General features: G+C 34.8%; 1 protein-coding gene across 3 annotated transcripts; it reads right to left on the minus strand.

Moving 5' to 3' along the window:
- Positions 1–1,329: 1,329 nt before the first annotated feature.
- Positions 1,330–3,989, minus strand: LOC107772777 (pectin acetylesterase 8-like). 3 transcript variants are annotated; one of them, XM_075255705.1, is made up of 12 exons: positions 3,847–3,989; positions 3,684–3,766; positions 3,448–3,577; positions 3,267–3,339; positions 3,068–3,152; positions 2,812–2,936; positions 2,658–2,718; positions 2,498–2,546; positions 2,316–2,393; positions 2,097–2,202; positions 1,873–1,997; positions 1,330–1,739 (listed from the first exon to the last, which is right to left on the minus strand). In XM_075255705.1, the coding sequence occupies exons 6-12, from the start codon at positions 2,858–2,860 to the stop codon at positions 1,650–1,652; spliced, it is 558 nt and encodes a 185-aa protein (XP_075111806.1). In that variant the 5' UTR covers positions 2,861–2,936; positions 3,068–3,152; positions 3,267–3,339; positions 3,448–3,577; positions 3,684–3,766; positions 3,847–3,989; the 3' UTR covers positions 1,330–1,649. The 3 variants fall into 3 exon arrangements, with proteins under 3 accessions (XP_075111806.1, XP_016447737.1, XP_075111840.1); XM_016592251.2 differs by having other exon boundaries at positions 3,684–3,974; XM_075255739.1 differs by having other exon boundaries at positions 3,672–3,974.
- Positions 3,990–13,764: the final 9,775 nt, after the last annotated feature.

A 13,764-nucleotide genomic window follows, 5' to 3' on the forward strand; every position in this document is an offset into this window, starting at 1 on the left:
CACTGTCTTCCATTCTTCCGTTGATAGATTGTGGGGAGGGTTAGGAATGGCTGATATGTTGATAGGAGTAGTAACAATACGATGTTCATCTTGAACCTGGTAGGTGCATACTCTTTGATTATGCCCCATCCGACCACATTTAATACATAGCAAATTCAATCCTTCATAAAAGATATTTTGCTTATGATTTCCAATATAAACATGGGTTCTTAAAGGGTGATCCAACGGTATTTCAACACATAGCCTAGCATATCGACCCCTTGTTGTTGAAGAGGTACAATTATCCACTGTTAGTAATTTTTCAATTTTATTACCCACTTTCTGAATAATATGAAAATCATAAAATTCAGTAGGTAATTCCGGTAGTCGTAGCCATATAGCAAAATAATTTATTTTCGTCTCTGAAGCCATAAACTTTGGTTCCCATTGTCGAACTGAGAGAAAATGATTTAAAACGAACCAAAGGCCATTATGTAAGGCACGATTTTTATTTTCTTCCTTTTGAAACTTTAGGAGGAAGAAATCTGAACACAAATATATGAGAGGTAGATTTTCTGTGGGTTGCCATAAGGTATAGATTTTTTGCGAAGTAGTTGATGTTCTACCTTAAAACCATAAACCTTAACAATTACTGCATTTTGCCAAGGTTTATAAATTCTACTTTGTTCTTTCATTGAAAGTGGAATAAAATTAGAGGCATCGATTGGTGCCTCCAATTCATCATCAATCATCATGGAAAGGCTTGGAGGTTCATATGCAGTATGAGGTGAATAATTGTCATTAGTAGAGGTTAGGGTATGAAGATATGATTTGTGAGTAGAAACAGTAGTAGAGGTATTGAGTTCGAGTGTGTCAATAATCATGTTTCTTATTGGATTGTTATTGGAAGTGATGGTTGCGTCTGAGTTTGTAGGGATATTTGGGGGTTTGGGAGGTTTAAGATTTGAAGAAGCAGGTTGTTGTTGGGAGTAAATGAGAGTACTTTCCATTTTTTTCCGGCTTAGAAAATATTTTACCTTGTTTCAACCATGTTGTGCTTCTTAGTCGAGGGAGCGAAAGTAATTGATTGTGTAAGAATTAATGCAGTTTGAAGGAATCCAAAGTTTAGGTTACACTATTTCGAATAAATCATGGTCTATAACTAAACAGACTCACAACAAGGAAGAGAGAGCAGAAGAATTAATGATTTATGTGTTCAAAAACTAAAATGTCAATAGAATTTTCTCTAACTGAAAAAAGAAGGAATTTTTTATATGGCCACAATATTAGATCTATCTATCTACAGCTTTCAATAGTATGATTAGATTTACTAAACCAAGAAGAAAGAGGAAAAAGAGAGCAACGAGAGAGTTGGAGGATACGGTTTTTCATTAAGAATAACAGAAATCACTACACTTGTCCTTATAAATACAGCTAATACCGCAGCATCGGATTCCACTATCTCTAACTTCCTCAGTTGGACTAAATTGAAACCCGTTAAAACTTAAGATGGGATAAACCGAATAATTTAAAACTTCTACTAAATCTAATAGGACTCAAGGGTAATGCATAAAAACTATCTTTACTACACGATCAGCTACTCCTCAATAGCTACATATCACCAAATAAGCGGCAGGTACAACATCTGCAAGCCTATTCGTTACAGAAGTTCACTTGCAATCTCTAGCACAAGGGTATGGGTCTATGTGTTTAAATCCTGCTCTATCAAAATACCAATCCCCAACAGCTTCCGCAAGTGTCTGCACAGATAAAAAATTACAACAAAATCTGTTATTAACTCATAAATATTGATAATAGGCGCATGATAAAAGTCAAAACATAAAGTGCATATATTCAAACTTTATATCGATAAAACAAAAGAAATAAGACTACCTTATGGAGTAATCTTGGATTCGTCGACAAAATTGCACCATGAGAATGACAAGAAGTGATAAAGTAACCCCTCGTAAAAGAAGGTGTTAGTCCCTCGAAAACCTTCAAGAACTCCAGTCCAAAAGCTGTAGTCAAAAGAGAAAGAACCAAATTAAAAAGAATTAGAGGAGAATAGATACGTGAATGGAAGGTATGCGTTAGTTAGTCACCAGAGAATTGCTAACCTTGAATAATTAAACGCTGGCTAAATGTGCAGTTACTTATTTGTTTTTTGCATGGGTCCCAGACACGTTGAGGATCGAGGTATTCAGGAACCAAAATATTATTAATCTGGAGTCAAAAAGTGTTGGATCAGTATTGAATTTACTTTAGAATTTATAAAAACTACAGAAAGATCACGAACAAGATTTTTAAAATGAGGAAAAATAGCATGTCTCATTGACCTGCCAAGAGTCATAGGCTGAATAGATTATAAAAATTGGAGTCTGAATATATGGAACAACATTCTGAGGGAAAAAGCACTGCACCATTATTAATGAAAAGTAGTGTTAGAGAGCAATATATTTATATAGCACAAGGAAAAAGATTTTTGTTAAAAAAAAACTTAAACTCTTAATTACCAGACCTGGTTCCATTGTAGACGTACAAGCTGAAGGCAAATTCTTTGCTGATCCCTAAGAACGAGAGGGAAAAAAACTATTGTAGTAAAACAGAAGAATATAATTAACTTGCAACTACTTCTTAAGCATACCAAATTACTAAAAGAAAAAGAAGATGTGACACACATGTAAAGCAACAACGTTCTCATACATCTCTTGAATATCCAAAGTGCCAGAGATTGTCCTCCTGCAAAAATAATGAAATGTGCCAATGGCATAGACATAAATTAGACAGCAATAGAGTTAATAGAGAACATAATATATAATAAGAAGGGCTCACCCATTGATGAAGAACCCTGCATCTGCAACACACCTAACTCTTGCATCATTGGGCAAGAGGGATTTAAACTTATCGCAATTAAAAATTGTTGCCAATCCTCCTGCTGAACTTCCGCTCAAAATTGCCTAACATTATATGTTGCAATTTTTTTTGGGTGAAGATTTAGCAAATTAGTAGAAGAAAACAGACAAAATATAATAAGGTACGTACATACTACGTGACTTGTAATCATGATTCTTAAATACGATAGTCTTACATTTTCAGCATTTTGCATTCCCTCTCCATAAATCTTCCATAATTGCTATGAATATTCTTGACCCTCTAAAATACAGCTTGTTGTCCTAATGTAGATTTGGCAATTTCCAATCAGAAAAACAATATTACAGAATTAATCACCAAACCATTAGTGATATTTATCAATATATTGGAGAGATATATGCAGTAGTACTACTTACGGGGTTAACTTGTTCAACATCACGGATGAACCATCACAATACTTCACCCTCGCCCTGTTCCAGTTGTAAAACTCTACCAATTCCAATATTGTTAGCAGTTAGAAGAAGTGGGATATTTTTTAATGCATACAAAGAAAAAGAAAAGCAAGCTAATATAACTGAAAATATATATGAACTTCACCTGGATTTTGTTCGGAAATATTAGAAAGTAGCCCAGCAAAAAAGGCCCGGCGATCCATATCCTTGGAAGAACCTGAGAAATTAGCTGAACGATCAAGGCAATCTGGGAAACTGCTGCACCAACCGCCAGCCTATAAATATGAACTTTCCCCCGAATTAATAAAGCAGAACATATATAGTTAAAAATGAAAAGTAAATAAGTAAATAAGAAGCATTAAGTAGTACGTAGTAACTAACATCCAAGACGATAATCCAGCTGCTCAGCCCGCCACCATGTCCCGGATGCAGATGATATGCTGGTGGACTTCCATCAAGGCATACTGCAGTTGGCTCAAAAACAAAATAAATACGTGCATGTGATTCTCTTAATTTTCTGCCACGTACACTTCTGGAAGATTACCTGCGCCTTTGGCAGTCGCGCTTTTTAGTATGGTAATAACTCCTCCAACCGGTGACCGCAGAACTTATTTTAGTTTTTACACAATAAGAGTGTTTGAAAGGCAGTTGCACAGTGCAATTTTGCATAAAGATGCGATAGCAAAAGGCAAATTATAAAATTGGCCGGTCAGCCAACACTACTAGAAATCTCGTAAATATCGACCAAAAAACCGATCAACTTTGGTTGGTTATGGCCAATTATCGACCAAATATGCTTGGACCGTATTTTGATGGTCGTTTTAATATACCGACCAAAGTTGGTCTGAAATTACCGACCAACGTTGGTCGGTCAATTAAATTCAGAAAAAAAAATATTGCAAAAAAAAATGACCAAAGTTGGTCGGTATTTTAATTATGTAATCATAAGATTCACCATTTGGGAATCGAACCGGGGTGTGTATTGTGACAGGATACCATTCTACCACTAGACCATTGGTGTATTTTGTTTTAAGATTGTCTTATTTTTTTATTAATACTCTTTAATTATATTTTCGCACGAAAATAACCGACCAAAGTTGGTCGGTTTTTTAATTTTAATTTTTATTTATTTTAGTTGCAAAAACCGACCAAAGTTGGTCGGTTTCTTGAAAAATAAATTTTGCGGGATTCAAAAATAGTTTCCCGCATTTTTGCGCCAAAGAAAACCGACCAAAGTTGGTCGGTTTTGTGAAAAAAAATTAAAAATTAAAATATTTTGAAAAACCTACCAACTTTTGTCGGTTTTTGACCGGTTTTCTGACCGACCAAAGTTGGTCGGTTTTTCTTGGTCGTTTTTGCCGAATTTCTAGTAGTGCAATTGTAATTATATTTTCTAGCCAAAAAGTATATAAATTATGTATATATATATATAATACACACATATATACATAATTATATATATATATATATATATATATATATATATATATATATATATATATATATATATATATATATATATATATATATATTAATTATTCTTTAGGCTTTTATTTTTAGGAGCGCGCGGCTAAAAATAGCATTTCCCATAGCAAAATTGACGAAGTGAGAGCAGCGACCACATTTTGGTGTGCAAGTAAAACAATTTGATTATGCTAATTTAAGAACAAAAATTGACCTAGTCGTCGTGCTTGATTAAAAAGATGTTATATATCCAGAAAAAGTAAGCATCAATGTGATTTTTTGAATACTTGAGAGGATCTTCTTAATGCTTTATATATAATTACGCGTAATATCTACAGTGATACTAATGCACCTTTTAAAATAATATTTCTAGTTTATAAAAATTATGAAAACCGTGCTTATGAAACTTTTTACTTTACTGCGTAATTACTTAGCTCTGCAGGAATTATAAATACAAGGATGAGGGCATAGGAGCATATTTGTGTGCTTTTCTGCATGTTATCTGTGACATTAGTAAATTGTAAAACATACCCTCCTTCAATAGAATATGGTTGTTATTGTTAATAAATTGTATTTGTAAAATAATTTTGGAAAATATAAATGAACATAAACAGAAATAAACAATGAAATAACAAAAAATCAATTCGAGCCCATTGAATTCACCGTGTTTCCTTAAGGAATTTAATCCCCTCCTAGTACCCAAGGTTATGGAATATGTTCTAGATATTGCCAAGTAGTGTCTAAAAAATACAAAAATTATGAAATCCTCCCAACAATACGAATCCTTCACTTCAATACCACCAAAACCCCCTGATAGTCTAATGAACTCCTTTCCGACATCATCATCACATAGTTCTTTACCCAATCACCATATCAACATGCCTAGTAATATGAATATTGACATGCATGAACCAATTTCCAATTCGTCTCCCCTTCACAAATCATACCTACAAACTTTAAATTCTCATAATATCTCTTCCCCACCGCCTATCTCTTAAGAACCACTAAACTTTAATTTGGAGATTACTGATGAAGTTGAGGAACCAAATGATCCCTCCATTTCCATACCATTATCTTTGGAAGAAAAAAATAGGATTTACAAACCATGGCAACATGCAGTGATTGTTAAGGTTTTTGGTCGTAAAATTGGACATCAAATACTTAGACAAAAAATATATGTGTTATGAAAACCAACTGAAAACCTTCCTCTAATTGACTTAGGGTCAGATTTTTTCCTACTGAAATTTCAAAAGGAAGAAAATAAAAACCATTCCTTACAGGGTGGTCCTTGGTTTGTTTTGAATCATTTTCTATCTGTTCGTCAATGGGAGCCTAAATTTATGGCTTCTAAGACAAAATTAACTACCTCTGTTGTTTGGCTACGATTACCAGAATTACCTACAGAGTTCTATGATTACCAAATTCTTCAGAAGCTAGGTCAAAAAATTGGTAAGTTGTTAGCAGTAGACACTTGTACCTGTTCAACAACAAGAGGACAATATGCTAGGCTAGCGTGAAAGTACCCTTGGACCAGCCATTAAGGACACACCTATACATTGGAAATCATCGACAAATTATCCTTTATGAAAGATTAAACTTGCTTTGTATTAAGTGTGGTCGTATAGGTCATAATCAAAGGACTTGCAATTATCTTTTACAAGTTGATCCTCCTACAGAAACATCAAACAAGGAACATATACTAAATACAAATCCTACTGCTTCAAATACATCTAGGACAGGTACTGAAGAGTGGAAACTTGTTCAATTTTCGAAAAAATCAACCCTCAAAAGAAACACTTGCACAGATAATCAATTGCATTCAACACATGCATTAGGGATAAATTCCGCAAGTCAGTCAGGTAAACCCGAGGTAATTAATCCTAATACTCTTCCATTCACTAATCTAATTATAAATCATATTAACACTAATAGCTCTAAGTTAACAACATCCCCTACTCTCTTTTTAACTAATAATAAATTTGCTAATCTTTATGATAATGACACTGATAATGATAATCCATTATCAAATCAAACGACAAATAGCCAATTACATAATAAAAAGTCCACTCGAGTACCAAACCACTCGGTCCAATCAGAAAATCCTCCAAAACTAAACCCTATCAATCCTATAATATCAAATCCTATCACTATCCATGCAAATGGACACGCTATCCCACCCTACATGCAAGACATGCCCCAATCCCAAACACACCATCTTCACCTCCACACGAAAACCACCTACTTAACCTAGCAAATCATCCACCTCCTCCTTCGAATATCGGAATACCACCATCAATTAAACATATTGTAGCCTCCATGCAAATAGGTAATGATGAGTCCTCCACTTCTAAAAATCATTCCAATACACCATCTCCAAATCAATCTTTTCAACCGTCCACTTCTACCATTGATATAGTTCCGCCTATACTTATTCAATCCACTCTAGCTCATAACACTTTGATTAATCCACTACCAAATCCTCTCATTTTAGAAGATGTTCCTCTTCAACCTACTAAGTCATTTACGAAGACCACAAACCCAAACAAGGCAGAACACCCATCATCTTCAACACAATCCAAATCAATTCTCCCACCCTCCACCACACCTGATTATGGAGCCAAATACAATCATATACACGGCTCAAACCCCACATGCACCAACACTACTCTCATCTTGGCTAGAGGCGGGACTTTACAACCATGGATTAACGTTCACCATGGAGGTCAATTACCAAGAGGTGATAATACTAATCAATCATCTGAGGGACTTGGCACAAATAGTGGCGGAAGGAATGCAATTGGGAACGGAACTTTATGCTCATTACTGTTGGTCAATGATGCAAACACCTCACCTTGCACCATACCACGCTCTCCCTCTACCAACACCATTTTGGGATCCAACACATCTTTTTTCAAATCTTCTACAAGATGCCATTTTATCATCCACCTACTCCAAACACCCCTTGGATTCAACCTTACTGGGATCCACAACCATACACACCACTCTTGGAACCAGTAACACCCCCCTCACCAACACCACCACCATCTCCTCCATCACCACAGCATCCCAATCCACTCGAACAAGAGGTGAATTTTCAGGCAGAACTAGACGCAACAATCGTCTACAACAGAGAAACGCGTCCAATACATTCCAATACATGCATGTCTGGATGGCATCAAGGTATCTGTCCAGAAGGAGGAGTACGAAAGAAAAATCTTCATAAGGTACCCCCAAATTTACTTGCAACATCATTTCACTTAAGGCCAACAACAAATCCAACGGTGGGGAAGTATGCAATGCTATTTCTCCCCACATTGAGGCTTCATCCAGGAGAGTCCAGTAATAGTCAAAATGAATCCATCATAAGTCATATGAAGTTCATCATTTGGAATTGTAGGGGTGCTCAATTAGTTGAGTTCCGAAGAAATTTTAGATCATTACTAGACTACAATAGGCCTTCGATGGTGGTTCTGCTGGAAACTCACAGCCAATCTCATCAAATATTAAAGGATGATTTTGAGTTCACAGGTATGATTGAGGTATCTGCTGTAGGTCAATCCGGAGGAATTGTTATACTTTGGAATTCAAATATGCTCAATGTAGAGCAGGTGGCCACTACTACACAAGAGATCCATTTCCATATTCAGGTTCTTCCTTTACCATTTAAATTTTTATTTAGTGCTATTTATGCAAGTACTGACTTAGCAACTAGACTAGCATTATGGGAAAATATAATGTGTATCTATGATAATTATAAGGGACCTTGGATGTTGGGGGGGTTTAATGAGATATTACATGCAGTAGAAAAATTTGGTGGATTACGTGTAAACAATTCAAGAGCTAATAAGTTATTAGATTGTTTTAATTACTGCCACTTAACAGACTTAGGTTACAAGGGTAGTCGTTACACTTGGACAAATGGTAGGCATAATAGTGTTAACAAACTAGAACGTATTGATCGTGTATTAGCTAATTATGGTTGCATCACTACTTATCCGGATGCTTTAGTTACAAACCTTCCCCGAACTCACTCAGATCATTTCCCGGTTAAAATTGAGCTCCAACACTATTCACTGCCTAGGAAAAAAATTAGATTAGAAACTCTATGGACTACCCACCCCTCTTTCTCGTTAGTGATTGAACAAGTTTAGCTAGAAAAATTGCACTTACTTCCTGCTATTACTCAATTCACGGAAACAATACAAGATTTGAATAAAACTACTTTTGGAAATATTTTTAAGCGTAAATAGAAATTATTGGCATGACTTGGTGGTATTCAAGCTTCTTTCCACTATCCAACGAGTACTTTTTTACAAAATCTGGAAAAAACTTTAACCTTAGAATTTAATAATATTCTTAAGTTTGAGGAAGAATTTTGGAAGTTAAAATCACAAATCAATTGGTTAAATAGTGGTGATGTTAACAAAAAAATTTTCCACCTTACTACATTAAATCAAAGAAGACATAATCGTATAACTGCTCTTCAAGACTTAGAGGGTAATTGGATTACTGACCCTCATCAGATTAAAGATGATATTACACAATGCTACCATCATCTGTTTATAACTCAAAAAATTATTTCTACTAAAAGAACCTTTTTACAGCCTTTTAATATATTAACACCAAATGAGCAGTCTTGTTTAACAACTCCTCTACTAGATTTTGAAATTTTCACTGCAATCCATTCCTTTAAACCTCTAAAGGCTCTTGGGCCAGATGAATTACATCCATTATTTTATCAAAAATATTGGCATATCTTAGGGAACTCTGTCAAATATTTTGTCATAAAGTTTTCTTGGACCATCAAATTGATCCTGCTATAAATACAACATTCCTTTGTCTAATTCCAAAAAATAAGAATGCATCCACTATATCAGAATTCCGACCAATTAGTCTTTGCAATACAATCTATAAAATTATTACGAAAATAATTGTTAACAGACTAAAACCAGTTCTGGAATACATTATCCATCAAACTCAATCTAGTTTCCAGAAAAATAGAAGAGCAACTGACAATGCTATTATTGTACAAGAACTCATCACTAGATTCCACAAAATGAAGGGTAACAATTCAAATATGCTTCTCAAGTTGGATCTTGAAAAGGCTTTTGATAAATTGGAATGGTCTTTTATTTACAACACATTACACACTCTAAATTTTTCACAAACTTTTATTAAATTAATAATGTCTTGTATAACAACTAGTACTACTGCTATTTTCATTAATGGTACACCTACTGATTATTTTACGCCTACACGAGGCATTAGACAAGGGGATCTTTTATCACCTTATTTATTTATTTATTTTATGCTTGGAAATGCTATCAAGGAAAATAAATACTGAAGTTGACTATAACATTTGGCAACCAATTTCAATAGGTAGAAAGGGACCTCAATTATCACATCTATTTTTTGCGGATGATATTATTTTGACGTCCAAAATTACAACTACCTCATGGCAATCTATAGCTAACACTATCAATCAATTTACACATCAATCTGGGAAAACTATTAACTTTGAGAAATCTAAAATCTTCTTTTCCCAGAATTGTGGTTCTAATATAAGAGCTTCCATCCTAAAAAATTTTCACATGAGTGAGGGCAAAAGTTTTGGGAAATATTTAGGGTTCCCTATATTTACCACAAGGCCCACTACACGAGATTACCAATATTTACTTGACAATTTCAAATCTAAATTGGCAGGTTGGAAAACATATTTTTTAACTAAACCATGAAGGACAACCTTAATACGTTTAACTTTAAAAAACCTTCCTAATCATCTGATGCAGTGTATCACACTACCTTCTTATATTATTTCCTCTCTTAATAAATAGCAACGAAATTTTTTATGGGGAACCACTCCTTAAAAGAAAAAGTTAGATCTTCTTAAGTGGTCTATGGTTACATAACCTTTAGAGCGAGGGGGGTTAGGCATACAAAATCTTAGTACCAAAAACCAAGCTTTGCATGCGAGTCTTGCATGGAGGCTTTCTCAAAACCCTAATCACCTATGGTCTCAAGTATTACTGCATAGTTACCTAAGGCCACCCACTTTAATCAAACCTAAAGTTTCACCAACTTGGCATAATATTCTTAAAGGTTGGTCCAACTATGGATTAGGATATATATGGAACCTAACTACTGGACGACACATAAAATTCTGGAATGATCTTTGGCTAACTCACAATTCTTTGATTCCTAATTATATATCAGGACCCCTCCCCCAAGCTGAGGATAGAAAATTAGTGTCAGATTATTACTTCAATCACAAATGTCAGATTATTACTTCCATTCGTAGTACCACCTTCTTTAGAATATGCAATCACTGATATCTATATACCAATGGTGCCCATCACTTATGATAAATTATATTGGGCAATTACACCAAATGAGATATTCTCTGTGAAATCTATGTACCATACTCTCATAAATAGACTCAATCAACCAACAACAAATAAGTTTACTAACTATAAGTGGATTTGGAAACTTGCAATACCATCCAAAATTTCTTTCTTCTTATGGTTAATCTGTCATGAAAGACTCCTTACAGCTTCTTATTTACATAAATTAGGCGTTATTAATTCCTCCCTATGCCCACAATGTCATATGGTCCCTGAAACTATAAACAATATTTTCCTTGAGTGTCATAATGCTCTTGCACTTTGGACTGCTATTAATATATCAACTACACAAACAAATACTCCACCTCAAATTGATCATACAACTTGGTTAAACAACTTCATACATAAGTAGCCATTATCCTCCTTTCGTAACATTCCATCTTCCATAATCTTGCCTTTTTCTTTGTGGCAGTTATGGTCTATACGAAATAAAAACTATTTTGATCATCAAAAACTTCAGTCTAATTTTCCTTTACTATACAAACAGGCTGCTGAATTTATTATCTCACAAATCCTAAAAAACGAAATAACTCATTACTACCACTATATATAAAATGGCATCCACCAAACAGACATTTTTTAAGTTAAACATTGATGGATCTTCCTCCTACACCCACAACAAATTTGGTATTGGTGGGCTGTTTTCATAATCAACATTGCAAATGGATTATAGGATTTGTAGGAAGAGCACAACATGGCTCAAGTATTCAGACAGAACTGCTGGCACTATTCATAGGGCTAAAAATTGCTATTCAGCATCAACTCACACCACTAAGGGTGTATTGTGGGCCGGGCCCAGCCCGGGACCGCGTGCCAAACGGGCCAAACGGTCCGGTTCAAACGGGCCGGTCCTAGCGGTCCAAAAAGCCCACAGTGGGCCGGTCCTTACCAAAAAGCCCGGAACCGACAGGCGGGCCTGGGCCGGTTCAAATGGGCCAAACGGGTCCAATGGCTATTTTTTAAAAAAAAAATTTAAAAAATGGCCAACGGTCAGAAATTTAAAATGTAGCCGTTGTCCTGCAATTTTATCCGTTTGTCACTTTTAAAAATGGCCATTTGGCCCCCAAACTTTTTATAATTACACTTTTTCCCTATTCTCAACTATAAATACCCCATCATTCTTTCATTTTTACTCACAAATTCATCAATCTCTCTCTAATTTTCTTCTATAATTGCTTACTTTATTATTGCAATTTCGTGAAAAATTGTGAAGTTGGTGAATTGAAGTATTCAAGTCTTCAACGATATTCAATTTTCAAGAAGTTGTTCGTCAATTCGATAAACTCGTTCCAACTCTTAAGTTTTAATATTATAGTTTTGTTTGTTTTAGTTAGTATAATTATAATTAATATGGACTTTTCTTTAAAAAAAATATTTGGTGGTAAGGGTAAGGGAAAATCTAAATTTGGTGAATCTAGTCGCCAAGCTACTACTCTTCCCCCGGCTCCCCGACCCAGACATGTTACCTATCCTCCTCCACCTGTTATTCTTGATATTGATAACCCTTGTTTTCAATTTTCCGATAGTCAATTTTACCATGATGTTGCACCGGGTCAACAATTAAATGAAGAAGTTATGATTGCTCTTTATCCTAATGAAACCATCTTTGAAAATGATGAGGAAAATGATGATTTAGATGAAACGCAACCGGATTTAGATGATACACCTACTAGTCCTGTTAATAACCCAACTGATGCCCCGCCTGACCCTCATGTAGTAACCCCTACTTTTAATAGACAACCTTATAAACGGCCCGAAACATCTCTTGTTTGGTACTTCTTTACTCAACTAAGAGAACAAAATAAGGCTAAGTGTAAAACTTGTGGGTCTTTGATGGCTCATAAATATACGGGAGACCGTAGCGGTACGAGTACTTTGACTAGACACATATTGAAACACCCTAGAGATAAAGCTAGATATTTACAAATGAAAGTTGCGCAAGAGGGGACAAGTGTAGATACTACGATTAACCCTAGTACAGGGTCAAATCTAGTTCAACGGGAATTAACACTGTTACCAATGGCATTTTATATTATGATCCAAATAAAGATCGTTAAGAATTGGCAAAAATGGTTATTGTTATGTGCTTACCCTATAGTTTTCCTTCTAACCCTCATTTTGTGCATTTTATTAGAAGAGTTTTTAATCCTACTTATAAAGGATGGCCTCACGCAACCATAAAGAGCGATATTTATAAATATAAACATGAATATGAACAATATTTGTGCTATTTATTTACTCATATAGATTGTCGCATTGCTATTACTACTGATATTGGTAGAAGTGGTAATGACTGTGATTATCTAACTATTACAAGTCATTGGATAGATGAGGACTGGATAATGCAAAAGCGCATTATTGCTTCTAGAATAATTAATTCACGCCATACAGGTAAGTTTATTGCTAACACAGTTGCAGATATTTGTAGATATTTTGCATTAGAGATAAAAAATTGTCGGTTTCAATGGATAATGCTTCTAGTAACACTAATGCTATAAGCTTGCTTACAACTACATTAAATCCTGCATTTAGTAATATTTTTCATGTTAGATGTATTTGTTATATTTACCATTTAATCGTTGGTGATGGTATGAAAG

This window comes from Nicotiana tabacum, chromosome 1 (assembly GCF_000715075.1).
Source record: "Nicotiana tabacum cultivar K326 chromosome 1, ASM71507v2, whole genome shotgun sequence".
NCBI lineage: Eukaryota > Viridiplantae > Streptophyta > Magnoliopsida > Solanales > Solanaceae > Nicotiana > Nicotiana tabacum.

Coding starts and splice junctions, on each gene's coding strand:
- LOC107772777 (XM_075255705.1), bottom strand. CDS start 2,860: ATGATGCAAGAGTTAGGTGTGTTGCAGATGCAGGGTTCTTCATCAATG. Junction 2,394..2,497: donor TACGTCTACAATGGAACCAG/GTCTGGTAATTA, acceptor ATAATGGTGCAG/TGCTTTTTCCCTCAGAATGT. Junction 2,203..2,315: donor CAGCCTATGACTCTTGGCAG/GTCAATGAGACA, acceptor TTTTGACTCCAG/ATTAATAATATTTTGGTTCC.